Source organism: Rhinolophus sinicus, linkage group LG03, assembly GCF_036562045.2.
Source record: "Rhinolophus sinicus isolate RSC01 linkage group LG03, ASM3656204v1, whole genome shotgun sequence".
In the NCBI taxonomy this organism is placed as follows: Eukaryota; Metazoa; Chordata; class Mammalia; order Chiroptera; family Rhinolophidae; genus Rhinolophus; species Rhinolophus sinicus.
Genome location: NC_133753.1, coordinates 165,022,169 through 165,044,299, shown reverse-complemented (window position 1 = coordinate 165,044,299; position 22,131 = coordinate 165,022,169). Strand labels below are relative to the sequence as shown.

At 33.2% G+C, this 22,131-nt stretch overlaps 1 protein-coding gene across 1 annotated transcript in view; it reads left to right on the top strand.

Moving 5' to 3' along the window:
• DDX4 (DEAD-box helicase 4) overlaps positions 1-22,131 on the top strand; it is a 53,072-nt gene that overhangs the window by 13,668 nt on the left and 17,273 nt on the right. The window contains exons 5-14 of the mRNA XM_074329208.1: positions 1,786-1,863; positions 3,927-3,977; positions 7,275-7,334; positions 16,026-16,112; positions 17,061-17,141; positions 18,216-18,263; positions 19,949-19,996; positions 20,101-20,148; positions 20,373-20,515; positions 21,143-21,295. Coding sequence (XP_074185309.1) covers positions 1,786-1,863; positions 3,927-3,977; positions 7,275-7,334; positions 16,026-16,112; positions 17,061-17,141; positions 18,216-18,263; positions 19,949-19,996; positions 20,101-20,148; positions 20,373-20,515; positions 21,143-21,295 — 797 coding nt within the window. The remainder of the gene's footprint in view (positions 1-1,785; positions 1,864-3,926; positions 3,978-7,274; positions 7,335-16,025; positions 16,113-17,060; positions 17,142-18,215; positions 18,264-19,948; positions 19,997-20,100; positions 20,149-20,372; positions 20,516-21,142; positions 21,296-22,131) is intronic.

Here is a 22,131-nt window from a genome sequence, read left to right as displayed (position 1 = left end):
ATTTTTTCTCAGAACTTGCATAGCTAGTAATGTGTTTTTGAAATTGACTCTGAATTGCTTAGACTATAATATTGATTAACTTTTCATGTTCTGTGAAGTATGGCCTAAATAGCATTAACTTCTTGAATTACACACATCTTTAGACTCTGATGAAAATAATGATAGTTACTCATACACAATATTTGTTATTAAAATTTTTTTCGCTCATACAAAATTTTGCATGTGGCTTTAGGAGTTTCATAGGTCCCTCAACTACCTTTTTTAGGATATTACAGAGCTAGATAAGACAGTTTATGAGGATCACAAGACAATGCTTTAATTTTTCCCAGCGATAGTTTAAATTGGCAGTTTATACTGTTTTGGATATCTGTTGTTACAAGTTTTTGTTTTTGTATTTATTTTTATTAGTTTCAGGTGTACAAAACAATGTAATAGTTAGACATTTATCATTTATATCCATCACACAGTGATAATTCCCCACCCCATGTACTACCCCTCTGACATCACGTAACAGCCATTACATTTCCACTGTCTCTATTCCTAATGTTGTACTCCACTTCTTGTAATTATATATGTGTGTGTATATATATATACACACACATATATATATATAAATATATATATATTTATAGTTGGCATTCATTATTGTTCAGCTTCAGCTTCAGGTGTACAAGGCAGTAATAAGGCATCTACATCATCCCTGAGGTGGTCTCCCAAGTGGGACAAGTGTCCATTGGATACCCTACAGAATCTTTACAACATTATTAATTACGTTCCCCAATTGACTTTCATATCCCCATGGCCATCTTGTGGTTACTGACTGTGCTTTCGAATCCCCTCACCTTCCCCCTTGTCCCCCCCTCCAATATTTTGTTTTAAATAACCATGCTACTTGCTATAGCAACTCAGCCTTCAATATTCTTAATGTAGTGGTAGAGAAACACGTGGAAAGAAGTTTTACTAAAAGGAGATACAGATAGTTGACTGTGGGAATGTGGAGGAAAAATTGATTATTACTGGAGGACTAAAGGAAGACTTCACCGAAGAGGCGGCCTTTGAACTGGGCTTTTGAAGAATGAAAAGTATTTTGCTGGGAAAAATAGGGAAGCAGGGAATGCCACCCTGAAGGAACAACATATTGGGAGGGACAAAATATTAGAAGGCTGTGTAGAGTATGGAAAATTGGTGTGAATTAAAATGTTTGGTGTTCAGAATTGTGTAGTGAGTGATAAAGCTAAGAAGGCTAATATGGGGAGCTATGTGGAGGGGAGGACAGGGAAGGTGAAGAGGAGTAGTATTCATAGCTTTTTTCTTTATTATGTAGTTGCTTCCTAATTTTAATTTTAAAAGTATAAAAATTAAGAGTGATTTAAGTACAGTAAAAATGAGTAAATAATAAATTGAATTTATTAAAAACAGGATAAGAGTGTAAAATTTTCCTTAGTGATTTTCACACGGGCATAGTGTATGTGTAAGTAGCTGGCTCTATCAGAGTAAGGTTTAATATACAGAAAATCAGAGAGTTGAATTTTCTGATTAAAGGTCACTGGTAAAATAACTAGTAGAAAGCTGTATTTCACTAGTAATAGAGTCGTGTTCATCTTGATTTCATAATTTAACAACTTTTTAAAAAGAAGTTGGTATATTATATCTTTATAAGTTGCTGTACTACTCTCTCCTATCCTTGAAAGTCCTCTTACCCCCAAAGATTCCTTTAATACGTAGTTTTGATGACATGCTTAATTTATATGTTAAAGAATTTTAACTCTATCTGAACTTTTTCAGATGCTGGCGAGTCTAATAAAAGAGAGAATGCATCCACAATGGGTGGTTTTGGAGTTGGAAAGGATTTTGGAAACAGAGGTAACCTGCTTATGATATCTTACAATCAAAACTTGAGTGACCATAAGTTTGCCACTCTTTGAGTTCATATTTCCCTTTATAATACTTAGAAAGTATGTGCCTTTCCCATAAATTTATGAGGATCACAAAGGAATGCTTGCACTTTCTTAGCGATAGTTTAGAGCAGCAGTTTATGCTGCTTTGGTTGTGTCTGCTGTTCTGATTTAGCTTTAGCTTTTTTTTTTTTTTTTTTTTTTTAATAGCTATGCTAGCTGCAGCATCTCTTTAAATTGATTTATCCCACAGGTGGACCCCAGTTCTTTTCTGTATTCAAGATTCCCTTTCCTGCCCCCCAAACAAGAGATCCACCTTATATTTCCAAAGGTGAATTTAAGTCTCCATCTTTACTTGAGCAAAGAATCAGTAGAAGCTTTGAAATTAAATGTTTTTCCTTAAAAACTTTAAAAACTGTGCATCAAAGTTTTTCCCTTAAAAACTTAAAAAACTCTAGATCAAAAGTAAAGTTTATGCTCAAGACCAACAGTGTGTATGTGAAAGACTTTCCCTAACATTTTGGAAAACCCACACTTGATCTTTTTGGGTTGGGGAGTATGGAGGGAAGGGGGCAATTGTAGAGGGTAGTAGAATATAATCCTCTTCTGGACCAACTTCAAAGATTGCCAATATTTAAATGAATAAAGTAACTCAAACCTTAGGTTTTGTGATAATATATTCTTTCTGCAGAGATTATCTATTGAAATTAAATATATGCTTAAGGAACAACTTTTTTGTCATCCAGTCATATATTGAAGGTACAGGGTACTTAATTTTATATGGTAATTGTGTATTAAATTTCCATTGAGTTTTATGCTGGAAGAATATTAGATTTTGGTTGAATCTGAGGTGTTAAGTGACTTATGTATATACATTTTGTATATAAATTTAATATCTGTCAAACAGTAATTGATTAGTCTCTGTATTACAGAAACTAATTTAATATTTTGTAATTTGGATTAAATACTGATTGACAGACATCTTATATTGACAATTAATTTTAAGGTGTATTATTCCTTGAATATCTTTGCACTAAAGATCATTTTAATAAGACTCAACATTTTAAAATTTTATAAAGTATTACTGATGGATGCTTTTCAAATTAATTTTAGAGGCAAGTCTACATACCGCAGATACATAAATCTAGACGCAGGTTTTCATTAAATGAGATTTTGAAAGCAGAGCTTGACGAACGATTTAAAAATTTATTAATTTTTTTCCCCCTTTTTTCTCCTCCCCCCCAACTCCGGTTCAAGCCATTGTTTCTCAGTCTAGTTGTGTAAGCTCCCTGGCCCATGCTGGTATTATGAATCTAGTGCTCCCCACTGGCTGAGGCAGTCGGTTGCCTGTCGGGTCGTGGGTCACTGGTCATCGGTCAGCCACTCCCAGCAGCCCATGCCGACCTCCAGCTGGCTGTTCACAGGCAGCCCACTTCCAGGGAGAGCCGTTATTCACAATCTTAGCTGTAGAGGGCGCAGCTCACTGGCCCATGTGGGAATCAAACTGGTGACCTTGGCTGGCATTAGCATGGCGCTCTAACCACCTGAGCCACTGGGCTAGCCCTAAAAAAATTTTTATAAACAAAAAATTGGCAGAATTTTCTTGTTACTGAGAAGGGAAAAATTACTGAATATTGGATTATAATTTAGTTATCCGTCCTCTGGCAGAAGAAATTATGAGTTAATTTATAAAATTTTAAAAGTTTTCATAGTTTGAAAAGAAAGTATACAGTAGTTATACTGACTATTTTGCCCAATAATGTGTGGAGGAATATATGACATTTGAGGTAATATAACGTTGTTTGACATTTTAACCTTAGTAAATTGATACAAAGCATAAATTGTAATACAGCCTATATGAGTTCTTATTCAGTATTTATATATAAAGTTGTATGTGGTTTATCTTGTTTTAAAGAAGCTTCATAACTAGTAGTCCCTGTTAGGGTTTTTTTGTTTGTTTGTTTTTGTTTTACACCACAGAGGTATAGATGATTGTTGTTTTTAGAAATTTGCAAGTTTAATTTTATATAGGTTTTTCAAATAACAAATTTGAAGAAGGTGATCGCTTTGGTTTCTGGAGAGGTAAGTCAATTTTTTTTGTAGTGACTTTTATAATTTAATGTCTATAGTCCATGCTAAAGAGATACTAAGATTAAGTAGCTTAGTCCGTCCTAATTCTAATTTATCTAAAACCAGATTTATAAAGCAGCTATAGTCAAAGCCTTAACCAAGAATTCAGGTATCCTGATTTGGCCTATTGCCACATGCTTTGATAGTCTGTACGGTGCAACTTTTGAATGCTGGCTGCCTTAAGGACAATATGATAGTAGAAAGAGCAAGTCAACAATGAAAATTATACTTCCAAGTATAAATACAGTTTGGGACATTTAGGTCCCTATTCAGATTCAAATCTTTGACAGTGGAAAAAGATTAATGAGGATGTAGGTCATCGCTGAAATCAAAGACATTTCTGCAAAAAGTACAGACTCTGGTTTGGAGGAATACAGAGAATGATGAGAATAATGTTACTAAAATATAGACTACAATAATTAACAGTGATTTCTCAGGAGAACCTGATTGAGTAGATTTGGGTGAGGCCTTGGAACTTGTATTAAAAAAACTTCCCTAGTGAATCTGATGCTGTTTGTTTGGTAACCACTGATATATAGAATCTTTATAACATAATGCCCTTTGGAGTTTCAGACTTTGTTTCATGTCCCTGCTCTGCTACCTGCTAGTTGAATGATTTGGCGCAAGTTGCTTACTTTCTCGGATCTACAGGTTTCCTATTCTGTAGAATGGAGACCATCCATTTCCATGGGTTCTTAGGCAGACTAAATGAGAATGCATATAAAAGTTGAAAGCTTAGTATCGGACACATTCATGGTAAACAATAAATTCCATCTATTGTCATTAACTATTTGAGATTTGATCTTATACTCTTAATAGTGATTCTCAAAATCAAAACTAAACCAGACCTGATTACCTTAAAACCCTTTCGGAATAAGGTGGGGTTTTAATATATCAAATAAGACTGTTCCCTCCCAAACTAATGTCTGTCTTAGTTTCCCTGCTTCTCTCTGCTTTTTCTCGTATCCCATTTGAATGAAAACATTGAACTGATATTTGAGTGAAGAAAAACCATCACGATTTTTATCTATTTCTATTTCTACTTGACGTAGTTTCCTAGTTTTTAATCAATTAATATTCAAGATCATTTCCACTTATCAAAGACTTTCCCTTCAGTTGACTTCTTTTAATGGTGGAGGGCTTTTGAGCACAAATTCCTTACAGCACGTGAGAGAACTTCTTCCAAAATGCTCTGTTTGCTTTCCTTTGGTCTAGTCTACTTTTTCTGTTCTTATTCTTAGTTCCCCTAAAATTGAAAAAAAACAACATGGATTGAATTCTTTCATTCTCACATTGTTGGCAAGCTTAGGAGCAAATTTTGATATAATGATAGACTCTGCCCACAAATGCATAGTTTCTACTCTGCACACAAATGCATAGAGTTTTGTGATTGCTATTTTCCCTGCAATCTACTTTCCCCTAGCTGGTATCATGTAGTGATAAGGAGTTCAGATTTTGGACGTGGACACCCTAAGTTTGGGACCCAGATCCTCCTCCTCCTGTCAGTTGTGTTTTTCTGAAAAATATATTGAACTTCTCTGTATTTCATTTTCTCCATTTACAAAATGAAGATAATACCCACCTCACAAGGTTTTTATGAGGATCTGAAAAGCTAATACATGTAATTCATTTAGAATGGTGCCAGACACATAGTAAGTTCTGTATGCGTTGTTATTTTTTTACATAATAGGTTGTCACTAATCTTGGGATCGTTATCTCATTTTTATTTGTGCTTGGCTTTACTTTCTAACTTTACAGAGATAATATATGTAACTTTTTATTTTGAAATAGGTTAAGACTCAAGTGAAGTTGCAAAAACAGTACAGAGGGTTTCCTTCACCCTTCTTCTCCTAATGTATCTTACTTTTCATCCAATTTCTCCTAATCTCATTAACCTATTTTAATTCCCAGTGTAGCCAAAATAACTATAGGTTTGTTTTAGGGGAATAATTGGCTGAAGATAATGTGAGACTTACTTCTCCTTGACAGGTCTCAAATTATTCATAGATTTTTCTGCTATAAAGTATCAAATGTTAGCTATCGTCATTATTTCCGGGATAACCTTCTTTCCAAAATTCTTTCCTATTCAGCCCCTTGTAGTATTGTTAAATCCTGCTTCTAAGAAAGTTGTCTTGATATTAGATGGCTCTTGAGGAATATTTGTCAGTTGACTTTTGCTCAAATAGGCACCCGCAATAAGAGCTTTGGTTGTTTATTGTTAAACAATATTAATTGTTAAATAGATTAGTACTTTTGCACAGGAACTTAACTGATAGCTTCTCACCAGTTTAGCTACTTGATGTCATCACTGAATAAAGGTCTCATATATTAAACATTAATGACATATATAAAGATCCCTTGAAGCCATCTCTGTATTTTCCAAACATGGCTTTGTTGAAATACTCTAGAAAGCTTACAGTTATTACTAAAACCTATATTAATAACATATAATTTTCAATTTTGAAAAATCACTTATTCCTTTCTGTCATTTTACACTTTCAAAATAAATATCTCTGGGCTTGGGTCCCAGGACTTTATTTTTAATCAACTTTCCAGGTAGTGATCCTCATGCCTCTTTAGAAACCCTGGTAATGTTACTTGATAACATCGTTAAAAACAGAAAAGCCAGGATATCCCCAATTTTTTCATTAGTCTGAATGGGGAAAAGTTTGCTTATATTTTTACAAACACTAATGCTTCAGGTTTATTAAAAAGGCAAATTGCAGAAATAATGATGACATAAAAAGAATAGTCATGTGTTTCTAGTGATCTATGGCCCACATTTGAAAACCACTTGACTACTTAATAGTTTAGATATTTCTGAAACTATTTTTAGTCAAATTGACATTTATGAAATTCTTATTTTTTTGGCTTGTGTCTAGCAGTTGGCAAATAATGGGTTCTCAATTATATACTCACCACTTAATATTTAGCTATATTAGGTGATTTGTATAGGGAATAAACTGAATAATGTCTTTACATTTCTCTTAAAATTATTTCAGTAATTGTTTATATTTTTAACTTATGAAAATAGTTTTCTTACTAATATATCTTTTGACTCTTTTAAAATGTATTTTAAAAATAATTTTTAAAATTATAATTTTTTATTTTTCAATTACAGTTGACGTATATATTAGTTTCAGATGTACAACATGGTGATACAGTACTATTTTTTGATATTACATCTTAATTATTTAATTATTTAGTTAATTATTTCGATGTTACTCACATGTTAAATTTTTATTCAAGAGGCTTACAATGACTGTGAAGATAATCAAACACGGAACAGAGGGTTTTCTAAGAGAGGAGGTAAGGACCACATTTTTGAACAATTTGTACTTATGATAGAGATACTAAACTGACAAAACTGATTTTGGCAGAGATGAAAGAAAGAGAAATTCTGGTGGTGCAAACCTTTGAAGAAAAATACTTTGGCATATCTTTTATGCTTTTAATGCTTGGGTGAATATTCAGTAGGTGTTCCTCCTACTTTCTGCTGTCACTGGATTTTTTTTTTTTTCCTCTAAGATCTCCAGAATGTGCCATGAAGTACAGAGGTGGGACTGTAACTGTGAATCTTGGTCAGTCACAATATAGATGATCTGGGATGTCTCTGAATAGGACATAATTGGAGATGTGGGAGAGGGAAGAAATTGCAGATTACTTTTTTTTCAAGTCTAGCAGTACTCCACCATACTCTGCTAATCCTGCATCTAATGAAGTTGACTTGAGGTGATATAAAAAGTGTCATGCTTAATTCTTATCTATAGGCAGACATGTTAAAATAGCAAAAAAAACTATACTGAATTTATAAAATTGCTACAGATGTGCAAATCTACATGTGATAAAAAGTTTATTACATAGTAATCAGATACAGCAGTGTTTTTTGCTGCAATTTGAGGACATCCTTTTTCCTTGCTCATTAGATAGTTAGCTTGTCAAATAGCAGGCCCTCCCTTGTGAAGCTGGGACTTGCTGTGGATTTCACTATAGCCTTGTTAGGGATGTGAGGTGGTAGGAGTTTGGAGGTGAATGAGGGATGGTTATATGTCTCATTAATTGAATCATTTTAATTGCAGGGAGCTGTGTAATGATGGGGAAAAGGTTTAGATAAGGAAAAAAAGCCGGATGACTCTTCAGTATTCCTTCCCTCCCCCTTTAACAAGCAGTTTTTTGACACTTAATGTTTGTAAAACATTGCTTTTATTTACAGTTGTGGTTGTTTTCTGCAGAATAGTGAACATGTTCCTCACTATTATATTTTCTTTAAATCAATTTAATTCATATTTAAGTGGTGATATCAAAAGCCAGTTGCAGCTCTTTGTGCTTGAATCTGGCTTATTGACTAATAAGGTGTCTAGCAGGGACAGTCATTTTTCAGGGTTTCCTTGATTTCTGTTCTCTATTGATGTATACATTTGAGGGTGGTCACTCAGTAAATCGAGGTATATTTGTTAATATAAGTGTATCTAGGTTTATATTGAAGTATGACATGATATAGCACCAGACATGGGCACATATCATAAATGTATAGCCCAGTGCTTTTTCACTAACTGAACACACCATAGTGAAATGTGTTCACAAGAATCCAGATCAAAAAGTACAAGTAACTAGCATAATAAAAGCCCCCCTTTAAGCTCATTTTCAATCACTAGACATCCCCCCAAAGTTAAACTCTATTCTGACTTCTAGCAGCGTAGATTAATTTTGTCTGTTTTTGTACTTAATATAAATGGAATCATACAATAGGTACTCTTTTGTGTCCAGCTTCTGCTTAATTTATTTGTCAGATTTATTCATATTGTTGATTGCTTTGTAGATCATTATCACTGCTATACAAATAGTGATTTTGTTATTCTACTCTTCTGCTGATGATGGACATTTGGATTTCTTTCAGTTTTGGGCAATCTTGAAACTACTCCTGTGAACCTGCTAGTGCATTTCTGTTGGTGACATTGTATATATTCAGAAGTAGAATTGCTGGGTCTTAAGTTGTGTATATTTTTGGCTTTAATAGCTCTTGTCAAATGTTTTCCAAGTAGATATACTATGATTCCCATATCCTCACCAATATTTGGTATTTTCTTTTATTTTAACCATTCTGCTAAGTGTGTGGTGGTGTATCCTATTGTGGTTTTAATTTTCATTTCCTTGATGGACTGCTGAAATGTGCAGTGCTTCATATGTTGATAGGCCATTTGGACATCATCTTTTGTGTAGTACCTATTCAAGTCTTTTGCCCGCTTTAATGTTGGGCGTCTTTATTTTTACCTTTCTATTTGTAAATAATTTAAAACTTACAGAAAATTTACAAGAATAGTACAGGTAATTTCTGTATGCCCCTCATATTGGAAGCCCTCATTTTAATCAAGTCCAGTTTATCCGTCTTGTCTTTTATTGTTAGCGCTTTTTTTCCCTCCTTTTCAAGAACTCTGTGCTCCCTCTAAAGTCATAAAAATATTCTTTTCTATTTTCCTTTTAAAACTTTATCTTTTTAGGTTCCACATTCAGATTGTAATTAGTCTGGAATTTTTTTTTTGTATATGGTATAAGGTTGGGATCAAGGTACATTTCCCCCCATATTGATGTCCAGTTGATTCAGTATCCCTTATTGAAAAGACTGTTCCTGCCACTCTACATTACATAGCTGCCTTTGTCTTAAATTAGGTGGCAGTATATATGTGGACTGTTTCTGGATTTATTTCCATTCCATTGGTCAGTTTCTCTATTTTTACACCATTGTCATATAGACCGTTTACTGTAGTTTTATAAGAGGGTCCTGCTTTCTGGTTGTGTAAGTCTTTCAAGTTGGTTCTTCAAAAGTAACCTGATTTAGTCTTAATCCTTTGCATTTTCATATGATGTTTAGAATTATCTATTCCTAGAGAAAAACCTAATGGGATTGTATTGAACCTGTAGAGTAATTTGGGGAGACTGAACATTTTTACAATATTGGTCTTCAAATCTATGAATATCCCCATTTATTTAGGTCTTTCATTTTTTTCCTTGCGATGTTTTGTGGTTTTCACTATAGAGACCTTATACATCTTTCTGTACCTGAGTATTTGATATTTTGTGATTCATATTTTGTTTGTTTAAACCACATATATAAATTTAATCATTTTAAAGTATATACTTCAGTGGTTTTAAGTATATTTACTATGTTGTGTGACTATCACCACTATGATATTCCAGAACATTTCCCTTTCCCCAAAAAGAAACCCTGTGCCTTTCAGCAATTAGTCCTGTTTCCCCTCTTCCCACATCTTCTGGCAACCATTAATCTATTTTCTATAGTTAATCTATTTTCTGTAGTTATGGATTAGCAAATTCTGGACATTACATATAAATTAAATGATATAATAGGTGGTCTTGTGTGTCTGGCTTCTTTCACTTAGCATGATATTTTCAAGGTTCATTCATTTTGTAGCTTGTGATAGTACTTCCTTCATTCCTTGTTATGGCTGAATAATATTCCACTGTATAGATATACCACATTCTGTTTATTCATCAGCTGATGGACATTGGGTTGTTTCCACTGTGGAACTGTTATGACTAATACTACTGTAAACATTTATGTATATGTTTTGTGTGAACATATATTTTTATTTTTATGGATTTATATACCTAGGAGAGTCTTATGGTGATTCTTATGTTCAATTTTTTTGAGGAACTGTCAAAATAGTTTCCCATAGCAGCTACACCATTTTACATTCCCACCTATAATGTATGAGAATTTCAGTTTCTCCACATCCTAACCAATGCTTATTAATGTCTGTCTTTTTAATTGTAGCCACTGTAGTGGGTATAAAGTGGCATATCATTGTACTTTTGATTTGCATTTGGTGATTACTTTGATGTTGAACAGCTTTTCCTGTGTGTATTGGCTATTTGTATATCTTCTTTGGAGAAATGTCTATTCAAATCCTTTTCCCATTTAAAAAAATTGGGTTGTCTTTTTTATTATTTTAATAATTAAGCTTATGTATTCGTGATACAAGTGTCATCAGATGTGTGATCTGAAAATATTTTTTCCCTTTCTGTGGGTTGTTTTCTCACTTTCTTGATATTCTGTGAAGCACAAAAGTTTTAAATTTTAATGCAGTCCAATTTATCTATTTTTTCTTTTGTTCCTTGTGCTTTTGGTGTCATACCTAGAAAACCTTTGCATAGTCCAAGGTCATGCAGATTTTCACCTGTTTCCTTCTAAGAATGTTACAGTTTTTGCTCTTTAAGTCTTTGATCAATTCTCAGTTCATTTTTGAATATGGTATGAGGTAGAGATCCAACTTAATTCTTTTGCTTGTAGATACCTAGTTGTCCCAGCACCATTTGTTTGTGTTTTATATTGACATGTGTAGGTGTAAATCTCTTTAGATTTATCCTACTTGGAATGTATTATGCTTCTTGGATGTGTAGATTAATATTTTCCATCAAATTTGGGAAATTTTCAGCTCTTTTTTATTGTGGTAAATGATAATGTGAAATTTGCCGTTTTATCTATAAATATATAAAATTCAGTGGCTTTAAATATCTTTACAGTGTTGTGCAATTGTCACCACTATCTAGTTCCGCAAGTTTTTTTAACACCCAAGCAGAAATCTGTATCTATTAAGCAATAACTTCCCACACCTTCTTCCTCTCAGTCTCTGCTAACCTTTATTCTGTGCTCTCTATGAATTTGTCTGTTCTAAATATTTCATACAAGTGGAATCATACAATATTTACCCTTTTGTATCTGGTCTAATATATTTAGCATAATGTTTTCCGTGTTCATCCAGGTTGAAGCATGTATTAGAACTACCTTTGATTTCGTTGTATGTATATACCGTATATTATTTATCCATTCATCTGGTGATTTACACTAGGGTTTTTACTTCTTTTGGCTGTTGTGAAGAACACATAAACACACATATACCATTATCTATTTGAGTCCCAGCTTTTGCATGTTTTGGGTATATACCTAGAAGTGCAATTGCCAGGGCGTGGGACTGGAATAAGTTAAAATATGCCACAAAGTTAGCTATTCTTACAGATATCAGTCTTTAAAAAAGTGGTTCTCTGAAGCTGCTGCAAGTCTTTGATTAATTTTCAGAGTTTGGAAAACGTTAATGCTGACATATTTGTGCCCATTTTTTCTTTTTTTTTGGAGAAGCACATTTTGGATTTCCTTACTTTGCCATTTTTGCTGATGTCAGTAATCCATATCATTTAAAAATTTACAATTGTTTGCTAATATATAGAAATAAATTGACTTTTGTATATTAAAGGTTTGGTGACCTTGCTAAATTTATGGTGAGTAGCTTCTTTAAATGAAAAAAAGATCTTTATAGAAACATAAAGATCTTTTTTTGACTCATTTGTTTTCCTGAGATTGTTACCCGTCTTTAAGACTGTAAGAGATTGTCAGCTCTCCCTTATGAAATGCGGAATATACCTCATAAGAGGACTCATGTCACTTTAAAAAATACGTTAATATTATCTTTCGAAAAGTGACAGTTAAAGGGTAAATATTGAAATATTTCTATAACTCAGGAAAGCATAGAATATTCTATTACAATTACTTTTACAAAGAACAAGTTCATTTAGATATTTGAGTTGCTGCTGTGTGTGGAGTTATTAAGCTGTAGATACCAGAGCTACTGAGGCATCATGTAGTCATCGGCTCAGCAGAGAAGGTAGGTTTGAAAAGGAACAGAAAAGAACAGAGTGATTAAAAACATGATGGATGGATTAAACATTTAATACAGATGAATAGAATAAATAAATCCAAAGATAGATCAGAGAAAATTCTCTAAATTTGGAAATGGAACACAAGAACACCATTAACAGATATGGAAGATAGACTAAGAAGTCCTGTTATTCCAACATGTGTTTAAATATCTTCTGAGGAAAGAACAGAGAAAATTGAGGGAAGGGAAGGAGAGAAAACGAGACTATTCAGAGATAGATTAGACTTTTCCAGAGATAAAGAGGTATAAGAATTCTGAGCAAATTAAATCAGAGCAAATTCACACCCTTGTGCATGTATTGAAATTACAACATTATGAAGATAAAAAGATCTTTAAAACTAGCAGAGAAAATAAAAGCCAGATCCACTTGTAAAAACTAGATTGAGAGCAGAACTTTTTTATTCCATAAAGGTAGAGATCAAATTATAGTAGAATTCAGAATTCTGAGGGGAATAGCTCTAAATCCTATTGGTGTACTTGTATTCATATAATTTAGGTGTCAGAGAGAAATAATACCATTTAGATAAAAATGGTATGTAGTACTTTCAGACCATGGAGGAAAGAAGTATTAAATCATTTCTATAAGTAAGAAGGAAACTGAATAGGAAAAAGGAGTGAAAAGCAATGATGAGCCAAAATAAGTAAATAAAAATTTTTAAGTTGGTAAACGTATTGATAACCCTAAATAAGTATTGACTGTATAAGCTAGCAATAATGATGACTAATTAAGGGGTTTTAGAAACATGAAAGAACTGAAATACTATCAAAGAAAAGACTTAAGTTGTTTTGCTAGCTTAGTAGGAAGGAGAATAGAAACTCATTTAAAGATTTCTTAATTATGGTAAAATTGAAAGGTAATCAAAAAAAGGGTAAAATAAAAAGTATAACTTACTAATGGAGGAAATCCAATAGAAGGACAGGGCTTTGTAGGAAGGAGTTTAGGTTGAAAATAATTAAAATATTCATGGTGAAATTAAAGGATATCAGTAAAAGCATAAAATAAAGTACAGCGTTTGGGGACATCTAATAGGACAGAAAGGACAACAAAAAGCATTAAAAAACAGTAAAGATAAAATACAACATAAAATGGTAGAAATAAAAATCCTTATATGAGTAATCATAATATATGTAAATATATGTCAGTGAAGAACTGAAAATAAAGAGAAAAAAATGTCAGTCTAATAACCAAAAGAAGCTGGTTTAGAAACAGGAGATAAAATATACTCTGAGGCACACATATTAGTGATAATTAATAATGAAAGACATGTTCACTGGGAAGACATTACAGTTCTGAGCATGGTTTGAATCTAACAACATATTCTTAACACATATAAAGCAAAAACATACAAGAAAACTTTGCAAATCCTACTTAAACCCTTATTAATCCTAGATTTACACCATTTTCCCTTCAAAAACTGATAGCCCGAGCAGAACAGAAGTAAGACTATAGATTTCAATACCAGTTGCTGAGCTTAATTTAATATTCCAGTTTGGAATAATACACCCCACAAATGACAAATTACATATTCTTTTTCAGCAAATGGAAAATACATTCAATTTGATCATTTATTACGGCCAAAAGGAAGTCACAAAATACACCATAGAATTTATATCAAGACCAGATCCTCTTGTTAAAATACAATAAAAGTAGAAATCAATAGCAAAAAGCCTAACCCTTGTGGTATGGAAGCTGAGTTTCTCAGTTTATAAATAATAATTTATATGGAAATAATGAAATATTTAAAACTGACAGTAAAAACAGAACATCAAAATTTATGGGATGTAGTTAAAGCAGTTAGCTTTTAAAGGCAATTTTATAGTCTAAAATGCATCCATTTAGGAAAGAAATTAGTGCCTTAGTGTTCACTTTAAAAAAGAAAGAAGAAAACTCATTAGAGGAAGTGAAAAAGATGATAGACAAAAGAAATACTAACAGATACAATGGAGTGTTACTCAGCAGTAAAAGTGAATGAAGTACAGTTTCACATAGCAACAAAAACAAAGGTTATAAAAGAAACGGCGAAGAATATATTCTGTATGATTCCATTATACATTAAAGCTTAAAAACAAAGCTAAACAATATGTTGAGAAAAGGTAAGTACATAGTTGGTAAAATTAAAATAAAACCAAGGCAATGAAAAACAATTCAGGATATTGGTTGGGTCCGGGGTGGTTCCCAGGGGAAAGGAGGGAAACATAGGGCAAAAGACAAGCATGGATGACAAAGGTATTGGGAACATTTTAGTCTTAAACTGGGTGGTGGGTCTATAGGTTTTCATTTTATTTTAAACTTACATATGTTTTATACATTCTTTTATTCATACACACACGAAAATAACATACCTAAAAATAAGAAAAGCGGATGAAAAAGATATACTTTCTTGAAGAGAGAAGTTCTGACAAGGTTTCTTGAAAGATAAAGAGGCACAAATAAATAATTTAGAATAAAGAAGTGGGTGTAAGTGTTGATAAACAAATTGTTGCTAAATTGAGGAGTGCTTTGTAAGGTGTGGGTAGATAATAGATGCATAACTGTGAATCTACTTTGAATTAGTTCTGCCCCGTTTTATAAATAGGCTTTAAAAATACGTATAATCGAGTATCAAGAAATAATCATATGTAGAATTTTTACCTTTATTGATCAGTTTCTTTAAGTGTAAATAGTTGCAAGTTCAAAAACAATCTCAATTTTTAAAATTTCCTACCCACTTAGCGTTTTGGTTTTGAATTGATCTCATTCTGTCGTAGGTGGGATCACATTTTACTTGAACTGTTTCTACTGAAGTTTTGGTATTCAGTTGAGTTAAAAATGTATTGTTTATAACAGGAAATCTGACTTTGTAAGTGCTTGTATGTCTGTGTTTTGAAAGTATGATGTTTACTATTTTTTATGGGGAGCAAATATAAGCATAGACTTGTTTGATCCTTTTGTGGATTGTGCAAATCCTTTTAATGGTGCAATTGTGGCAACTTTCAGTATTTTACAAGTGACACTTTTTCCTTTTAGTCATTTTTAGTTTTGATTCCCAAAGCAAGCAGTGGAAGTTTCTTTTTTAATTGTAGCCATATCTACTTACATTAGTAAAGTTGAACATTAACAGGTCAATATGGCATTTCATTTTGGTAACTATCTAAAATAATTAATGCCTCAAAATATTTAACATCATTGAATTATGCAAGGATTAAGTTAAATCTGGCCACTGGATCCCCAAGATTTCTTTGTTGTTTTTTTGTGTGTTGTTTTTGTGTGTGTGTTTTAATATTTTAGGTTATCAAGATGGAAATGATTCAGAAGCTGCAGGCTCATCCAGAAGAGGTGGAAGAGGCCGTGGAGGACTGGGTCTAGGAAGTCCAAGTTAGTAGCGCATTGCAAATTGTGTGCTTCATTAAGAAGGAAACGATTAAAAATAACACCTATCACGTAAGGTCATTATGAGGATTATATCAGAATAGCTTAGTACAGTGGCTGTACATAATCACCGATAGTGTTCATATTATTTTTTAGACACATATGTAATTGCATACTGGTTAAGTTGGGATATGTGAATCTTTTTAGAAGACTGTGTGACTTAGTTTTTAATGTTAAATACTGTTGTTTTAAAGCCTTGATAATGTAGCTGACCTTTTAAGTATGTGGCCTTCTCTATGGCTCTATTTACCAATATACCTTCTTTCACCAGTGTAGCTTCCTACCTTGAATTCCTCCAGCCATCTTTCCTTGGAGCTAAGATACTGTCTTCAGAAGTCACTGTTGGGTTGCATGTATCTCTTAGCAGAAGAGGACAGATAGTGGTTTTGAAGCTAAAAACATAAATTTGTAATAGTGATTTACTAGATGTGTAGCAGATTAGTGGTAGCAGAATGGTTACTTTAAAAAAGAATAGGGACCTGGAAAATTGCTGTACATGACTGGTAAGGTTTGATTTGACAATGGTGGGTGCAAAGGGTGCTTGCTATTCTGGAGAATAAGCAGTGAGATGAAGCCATGCGAGGTTTCTGGTAACCATGCTACTTTTTTGGGGGTGATTTAACTTTTGCTTATATCATATTTTGGCATAGCATTGGTCCTTTTATAAATGAATTTGAATAACAATTTAGAAGAAGTAATTTGTAATTGAAGGAAATAATTGGTGGAGAATCCTTTGTGCAATACTTAGAAAAATACTCATTGTGATTCCTGTTAAACTTAATTTATCCCACATCTTTTAACTTCTGGCACTATAACTTGGTTATTTCTTTTTACTGCATGATTTAAAAACTTCTTAAAAGTGACATAGTCTAATTTTATAATCTACAAATCTAGATAGTGAATGTGAACAAGATGAGGGGACACAGCGCATTGGTGGCCCTTTTGGATCCAGAAGACCAGCTTTAAGTGGCTCAGGTGAGAAATAGAATTTATTACTGAATACTAATCATTTATATATGCTTTCAGCTCTAGGATTAGTAAACCTAATATATATATTTAAGTACACATATACTAGATTGGTTTATGATTTTCTCTGCTTTTTAGATCTGTAGGCAAAAATAGATGGACAAGTTTGCGTCCCTTATAAAATTTGTACACTGTGGATTATTTCTTCTCTCTTAACACCAGTTAATTTGAGGTGTAAATTATACTTTTAATTAGAGGAAGTAAAATGCAATTTGCATTGGTTTCGAAGGAAGGATTGCGAGTTAGGAGATTTGAGGAGAAAGTGAAAAAAATAAGAACAATTGTTGATGAATGCTCAAATAGGGGTAAATAAACTGTGGTACATGGGATATTATTCAGCACTAAGATGAAATGAGCTACCAAGCTATGAAAAATATGGAGGAATCTTTAATGCATATATTACTAAAGGAAATATGTCAATCTGAAAAGGCTAGATACTACATTATTCCAACTATGTGACATTCTGGAAAAGGAAAAATTATGGAGAAGGGTAAAAAGATAAGTGGTTTCCAGGAGTTAGTGGGGAGGGATAAATAGGCACAGCATGGAGGATTTTAGGGCAGTGAAAATACTTTATGATGATGGATACATGTCACTATGTATTTGTCTAAACCCTTAGAATGTACAACACCATGAATGAACCTAATGTAAACTATGGACTTTGATTATGTGATTATGATGTCGCTGTAGTTTCATCAGTTGTAACAAATGTACCAACTGGTGGGGGTTGCGGATAGTGGGGTAGCGTATGCTGGTATGGGATCAGTGGTGTACATGAGAAATCTCTGTGCCTTCTGACCAATTTTGATGTGAACTTAAAACCGCTCTAAAAAATGAAGTCTTTAAACAAATGTTCAGATGAGAAAGAAGTTTAAATATAATGTAGACTTAAGAGATAGATGGATTAAGGGACTAGGAATCATGAGCAATTACTCAATATTTGAGTAGAAGTAGCTATATGGTTGATGTCCTTGTGGAGAAGCTGTATTTTCTCTAAATATTCTACAAAACAATGCCTTACAGGTAATGGAGACATTTATCAGACCAGAGGTGGCAGTGGAAGTAGACGAGGTGAGTTTTTATTTGGTTAAAATTACTGTAATCTGTTTAATTTTTGAAGTTAAAAGTAACTAACTGTTAACTGCTTTTATACACTTTGAGGAGTATATATTTGCACAGCCTGTTTTGGAGAGTTATTTAATACTCTTCAAGCCAGCAATTCCATTATAGGAATTATATACTATAGCTATATTTGCTCAATACATGTACAAGGTTGTTCACTGAAGCTTCATTTAAGTAAAAACTGAAAATCACCTAAAGTTCATCAATAAATAACTTTAATAAATAATATAACCATAAAATAGGATACTGTGCAGATGTTTAAGATTGAGCTATATCTATGTGTACAAACCCTTATTATATTAAAACGATGTTTTGTATCATGAGATAGTTATGTGATTTGGTATAGGGGATGAAGAAAGTTCAGTATACATGATTTGGTACTATGAAAGTTTTTTTCAGGGTTATAGATACTTAACTGTCATAGCAAAGTTAAAATGCTTTCCTGACTAGTAAAACAGTGAAGCTTTTTGATGTCTCTGAAAAATTATTGGTGAACATTATTAGTCTGCAAGCATTCCAAGCTACAGCTCCCATGAACTATTTATTCTCCCCTGATTCTTGGATTCTTCATTTTAGAAAGAGTTTATTAGTGGCTAGTTAAACCATATCTTCTACAGAGGCTCACATGTTTGAAAAAGGATTTCAAGATCTTTTTGTGGACAAGAAAATTGGCGGACTCACATGTATAAATGTTATATCTAGTTAGCTTTTCAAGTCTAATGCAGAATTTACTCTGTTTTGTGATAGTACCTGAAAGTGGCATGAGTAGTTTAAAGATCAGAAAGGTAGTGTATAGAAAAGAGTTAACAGGCCTGACTGCTGTTTGTTAAGTCCTGCCTGTTACAAGGTTGGTCCTTGCCTGGCATCTGGGTAGTTGGATTTGGGGAGGGCTCTCACCACCGTGACTGGTAAGAATGGCTCATTATGCCTGAACTGTTTGTTCAACAATGTGGTTTATGCTGAATACCTGCTTTGTTTCTGGGAGTCTGGAATTTTGGTATGTGCCAGGCATGAAGGTGGCTACATTGTCAGCCCCTCATAAAAACCTTGGATACTGAGTCTCTGATGAGTAGACATTTCCAACGTGTTATCACAACTCCTTGCTGGGGGAATTAAGCAGGTCCTGTGTGACACCAGTGGGAGAGGACTCTTGAAAGCTTGTGCCTAGTTTTCTCTGGACTTTGTCTCAGGTACCTTTTACCTTTGCCGATTTTGCTCCCTATCCTTTCACTGTAATAAGTCATAGCCATGAGTATAACTATATTCTGAGTCCTAGAAAATCACAGAACCTGGAGATAGTAGTGGGGACGTCTCAACACATGTGGATTTTTAGTTCCTTTTAGAAAATGTATTCCTTTGCTGAGTAATATAGGAATTAGGTGACATAACAGCTATAACAAAAACAGTAATATGTAACAGTGTTATCTGCATAAAATCAGCATTTTGAATGCTAAGCAAACTTAAAATGTTCAAGATTCTATTTATCTTAATTGTCTCAAGTGTTATTTGTGCAAAGGGACTTTAAAAATGTCTGTCCAGTTTTAGAACTTGTTCTCTTGGAAGACACGTAATTAAAATGAAGAGGTGCACAGCCTTGTATCTTGACTGATTGTCACTATGGATTTCTTTACTAGGTGGTTACAAAGGTTTAAATGAAGAAGTAATAACAAGCTCTGGAAAGAGTAAGTTTTACTTTAGATAAGGTATTTGAGTTTTATAGTGAGAGTTCTTTTACCCCTCAATTTTTAAAAACACTTACCTCTTTTTGGGTTTGATTCCCTTTAAGATTCTTGGAAGTCAGAAGCTGAAGGAGGAGAAAGTGGTGACACTCAAGGTATATTAATTTTTGTGTGGTCCACAGAATGTATATTGCATTTTAATAAAAATGCAAAATATTTAAAAGGGTTAACTTTAACATTTGAAGTGATAACTTGAACAGTAAATATTCGAAAGTTCTACAATATTTCAAATTTGATTTTGTCACTTTTTGTCGATTTTCCCTCTTATTTTCCTTCTAGTCCTTGTAATGTAGATTCTGTTTTTTATTTAAATTCCAAGGACCAAAAGTGACTTACATACCACCTCCTCCACCTGAGGATGAAGACTCCATCTTTGCACATTATCAGACAGGCATAAATTTTGACAAATATGATACTATTCTTGTAGAAGTATCTGGACATGATGCACCACCAGCAATTTTGGTCAGTGTAATAATTATTTCTGTATTGATTATGCAGCAAACTTTGGTTTTAAAATATATGGTATATTTCTTTAAGTTGATATTAAAGAAACGAAAATTTCATCTTCAGTATCTAATGTCTTAGGTTGGAAAATTAGAACCATGTCTACCATCTACAGTAGAATGAATTGCCATGTTGAAAGAGAGGGTACTGTGTTTCATCTCCACCTCTCCAAACCAGGATGAAAATTTTATTTAAATTTATGAAAAATGATACTTTTCATAGAGATTTAAGATTTCTGCTTCCTAAGTATGTGAGACAGTGTGTCTTAGGGGAGTGCTTTACTAAGGAGTCGGGGAGCTCACAATCCCATTGATTATGAGCCACTGTTACTGGTCAGATTTATTTGTATCTCACAAGTTTTAAGGGGGCAGAAAAAGTGTTTTTAGAATCACTGTCTACTCCTTAATTCTATCAAGTAATAACATACAGGTTCTGGATGTTACTTTGAGTGGGGGCATATTAGTAAAGTAACTTTAGTATATAAAATGGAATTAACAAAAACTTGAAACTAACTCAAATGGAATATGTTTATGAATGATCTTCATATGATACATGGAATTTAATTACCCCCTCCCCCACTTTTAGACTTTTGAAGAAGCTAATCTCTGTCAGACACTGAATAAAAACATTGCAAAAGCTGGTTATACTAAGCTTACTCCTGTGCAAAAGTATAGTATTCCTATTATACTAGCAGGACGCGATTTGATGGCTTGTGCTCAAACAGGATCTGGAAAAACTGTAAGTCATTTTCTCACATGTATTCTGCCCTATTTTCAAATTGTTAATGTTTTTTGAACTTTGATTCTTACCAAGTCACTTGAATCTCTTTTGTTGGATTATAGGTTTGTAGATAATTTCAGTGAACTGTAATAAATATTCATGTTTTTACTTCTGATTTCTGGTTTTATCGAGGTTTGTGTACTTCTGAAAAAAGAATTTTGGACTATTTCTAGAGTAGTTTTGCAGCTAGTAAATGTTTAATCCGTTTCTAAGTGTGTTCAACTTCTTCTGGAACATGGTAGTATCTATAATAAAATGATTGAACGTTAAAGCACCAGAGGTTATAAAACAGAAAGGGAGAAAATAATTTATGTAATAATTTATGATACAGTTTTGGAGTCAAAATGAGAAATAGCTGTATGCATTGCATAGCTGTATGAAGTGACCTCGGGTTATGCTAACTCCAAAAGAACTCTGATGAGACCAGATTAGTTTTAGGACGAATCTGTGGGATTTTTCTATTGAATAGGGTTCTATGAGTTGAGTCTTAAAGACCATAGTTTCCAAAATCATAGAATCTTGGGTTTAGTCGTAGTCAACCTACATGGTAGAGTCAAAGGGGAAATAGGTGAACTGTGTAATACAGCAGCTGAAGTACAACTTAAACATAGTTTTGGAGGTAGATTTTAGTGTCTTATTTGTTTAATGAGAAAACTATTTGTCTTGCCAGATGTAATTTCAATAACGGCGATGTGGTTAGTAATCCAAATGATTAAATATTGGACATTACTTACCCTGCTTGTGGACCACCTTTGTCATGCATTCTGAGTGATAATTTTATTATTACCCCAAAA